The sequence below is a fragment of the Aptenodytes patagonicus genome, unplaced genomic scaffold, assembly GCF_965638725.1.
Source record: "Aptenodytes patagonicus unplaced genomic scaffold, bAptPat1.pri.cur scaffold_67, whole genome shotgun sequence".
Taxonomy (NCBI): domain Eukaryota; kingdom Metazoa; phylum Chordata; class Aves; order Sphenisciformes; family Spheniscidae; genus Aptenodytes; species Aptenodytes patagonicus.
In genome coordinates, this window is record NW_027472016.1 from 78481 (window position 1) to 82150 (window position 3670).

The 3670-nt window shown below is 51.3% G+C and overlaps 1 protein-coding gene across 1 annotated transcript; it reads left to right on the top strand.

Moving 5' to 3' along the window:
• The first annotated feature begins 2281 nt into the window (after positions 1-2281).
• Positions 2282-3292, top strand: LOC143173331 (olfactory receptor 14C36-like). The gene has a single exon (XM_076363541.1). The coding sequence runs from the start codon at positions 2282-2284 to the stop codon at positions 3290-3292; it is 1011 nt and encodes a 336-aa protein (XP_076219656.1).
• Positions 3293-3670: the final 378 nt, after the last annotated feature.

The window sequence follows — 3670 nt, forward strand, 5'->3', positions numbered from 1 at the left end:
TCGAACCCCGGCAACAGGCCCTGTCGCCACTCAGACTCCGGTGACATGCACTGCGGCCACTCAGACCCCAGCGACACGCCCTGTGGCTGAACCAAAGAACCAGCCTGTGCCGGTATCAGTCGCCCCTGTACACAAGAAGAAATCTTGGAAGCGGAAGTCGGCTCGTTTAGTAAGGGAAGAAGAAGCTTCTTCTAAAAGGGAACCGGAGGAAGAACTGTACGACTACCCTGGAGAAGGGCCATCACGAGAACAGGAGGAGGAGAGCCGGCCTCTGATTGGGGAGGAGGAAGAGGAAGAACTCATAAATGAGGCAGTGACCACCCAATCTCTATCCCTGAGTGAGCTGCGAGATATACGAAAAGATTTCAGCCGTCGTCCAGGCGAGCATATTGTCACCTGGCTGCTCCGATGCTGGGATAATGGGGCCAGTAGCCTGGAATTAGAGGGTAGGGAAGCCAAGCAGCTGGGATCCCTTTCTAGGGAAGGGGGCATTGACAAAGCAATTGGAAAAGGGACACGAGTCCTTAGCCTTTGGAGGCGACTCTTGTCAAGCGTGAAGGAAAGGTATCCCTTTAAGGAATACGTCATATGTCGCCCAAGCAAATGGGCCACCATGGAGAAGGGTATCCAGTTTCTGAGAGAATTAGCTGTGCTGGAGGTGATTTATGATGACCTGAACAATGAACAACTATCCAAAGATCCAGATGAAGTCAAGTGCACACGACCCATGTGGTGGAAGTTTATAAGGAGCTCACCATCGTCATACGCCAATTCATTGGCAGTGTTAACCTGGAAAGATGGAGAGGAACAAACAGTGGATGAATTGGCTGGTCAACTCCGGCAATACGAGGAAAGTCTCTCTTCCTCCCTCGCCTCAGGAACAGCTAAAGAAGCAGCAGAGATACTGTGGGACCACTGCTGAATTTAGAAAGAGTAGGTGTAGGTAGATCTGCGATAGTCTATGTCCTTGTCGTGGTTTAATCTCAGTCGGCAACTGAGCACCACCCAGCCGCTCGCTCACTCCCCCCACCCGGTGGGATGGGGAAGAGAACTGGAAGAGCACAAGTGAGAAAAACTCGTGGGTTGAGATAAAAACAGTTTAATAATTGAAATAAAATGATAATAATAATAATAATAATATGATTATAATAATAATAATACACAAAGCAAGTGATGCACAGTACAATTGCTCACCACCCGCCGACCGATGCCCAGCCGGTCCCCGAGCAGCGCCCCCCCCCCGGCCAGCTTTCCCCAGCTTATGTACTGAGCATGACGTCACATGCTATGGAATGTCCCTTTGGCCAGTTTGGCTGTGCCCCCTCCCAGCTTCTTGTGCACCTCCAGCCTTCTCAGTCGGTAGAGCATGGGAAACTAAAAAGTCCTTGGCTAGTGTAAGCATTACCTAGCAACAACTAAAACATCGGTGCGTTATCAACTTTGTTCTCATCCTAAATCCAAAACACTGTACCAGCTACTAGGAAGGAAATTAACTCTATCCCTGCCGAAACCAGGACACATTATTATTATTATTGTTGTTGTTGTTATTATTTTATTGAAATTATTAAACTGTTTTTATCTCAACCCACGAGTTTTTCTCACTTGTGCTCTTCCAATTCTCTCCCCCATCCCACCAGGGGCGGGGGGGAATGAGTGAGCGGCTGTGTGGTGCTCAGTTGCCGACTGAGGTTAAACCACGACAGGCTGCTAACAGCTCCAGATCATTTCTAAGGCATTTCCGAGGAGACTTTCAAGGATGACATCAAAGCTGCATTTTCCTGAAAGGGAAGGAATCTGTGCTTTCAGTTTTCTACTCTTGGTGAGCTGGGTGGGCAGTGGGAATTTACTTCTCCACTCTGGAGAAGGCACTGAGGCTGCAGTTCTGGTTAGGACTTTTCTGAGCTGCTCCTTAGACCCTGCACACGGAGAGATGACCCTGTGCGGTGCCCTGCTGCCAAGAGGGGTCTACAGGGCAGAGCTAGGCACACAGCAGGTTGGATGGAGTCTGTGAGCACTGACAGGGAGGAGATGTGGGGACAGAGAAAGAGCTGCTGGCAGGGACAGCTCCAGGCAGCGTATATAGTCGGGGAGTGAGAGGAGAGCTGCTCCCAGAAATGCCAGGGGAAGGGGGATCTGGGCAGCTCCTTGCCATCCCCTGACATGCTGGACACCTTCCCCGGAGCAAGCCCCTGATCTCCCCTCCCACACAGCAGGACACTAGGAAAAATGAAGTAGATTTTGTTCAGAGTAGTCTAACCTAAACATTTTACTCTCTTCCTCCATGGACTGTGCTGATGCCCAACAGGACCAGATGTCCAACGGCAGCTCCACCACCGAGTTCCTCCTCCTGGCATTCACAGACACGCGGGAGCTGCAGCTCTTGACCTTCTGGCTCTTCCTGGGCATCCACCTGGCTGTCCTCCGGGGCAATGGCATCATCATCACCGCTGTAGTCTATGACCACCGACTCCATACCTCCATGTACTTCTGCCTCCTTAACCTCTCCCGCCGCGACCTGGGCTCCATCTCCACCACTCTCCCCAAAGCCATGGCCTATTCTCTGTGGGACACCAGGGCCATCTCCTACCCAGGATGTGCTGCCCAGCTCTTTCTGTTAGTCTTCTTTATCTCAGCAGACTGTTCTCTCCTCACTGTCATGGCCTATGACTGCTACGTTGCCATCTGTAAACCCCTGCACTACGGGACCCTGCTGGGCAGCAGAGCTTGTGTCCACGTGGCAGCAGCTGTCTGGGGCAGTGGGTTTTTGTATGCCATGCTTCACACTGCCAATACATTTTCACTACCACTCTGTCAAGGCAATGCCCTGGACCAGTTCTTCTGTGAAATCCCCCAGATCCTCAAGCTCTCCTGCTCAGAGTCAGACTACCTCAGGGAGGTTGGGCTTCTTGTGCTTAGTGCCTGTTTAGCATTTGGGTGTTTTGTTTTCATTGTGCTGTCCTACGTGCAGATCTTCAGGGCCGTGCTGAGGATCCCCTCCGAGCTGGGACAGCATAAAGCCTTTTCCACGTGCCCCCCTCACCTGGCTGTCGTCTCCCTGTTTTTCAGCACTGCAGTGTCTGCCTACCTGAAGCCCCCCTCCATTGCTTCCCCATCCCTGGACCTGGTGGTGTCATTTCTGTACTCGGTGGTGCCTCCAGCAGTGAACCCCCTCATCTACAGCATGAGGAATCAGGAGCTCAAGGACGCCCTATGGAAACTGGCACAATGGACACTGTTTCACTGGCAATACCCTGCCTCCCCTTCTCTGCACATTTCCCAGAATTTATCTTAGGCCAGGAGTCTGCTGTTCTCCCTTGTGATCATCCTACTTCTAGATAATTTTCTGGGTTTATACTGTTTCTCTTGAGGCTTGATCCTGTCGTGTCTGACCCTTGGACAACACTGTGTCAGATGTGACCTGTCCACATGCAGCTCTTCAGTAAAAGGGTATCTCCCAGGTGATGTGCTTGCAGGCTGAGCTCTTTCTCCAAAGCTGCCGCCAAGAAAATGTCCAAGGAATTGGTCTTTTAAAGAGTCTTTTCTCCTTGTGTTCTCCCTAAGATTGGGGTTAAGCTTGTGGTATGATTGTGTTCCACTGGACCGAAAGTTCTGGTTTTCAAAGCTCTCTTCTTTGTGTCCGATGGCAGTGGAGATGGTGCATGGGCTCCCG

Excerpts from the sequence above, each read along its gene's own strand:
- LOC143173331 (XM_076363541.1), top strand. The coding sequence starts at position 2,282 with ATGGACTGTGCTGATGCCCAACAGGACCAGATGTCCAACGGCAGCTCC.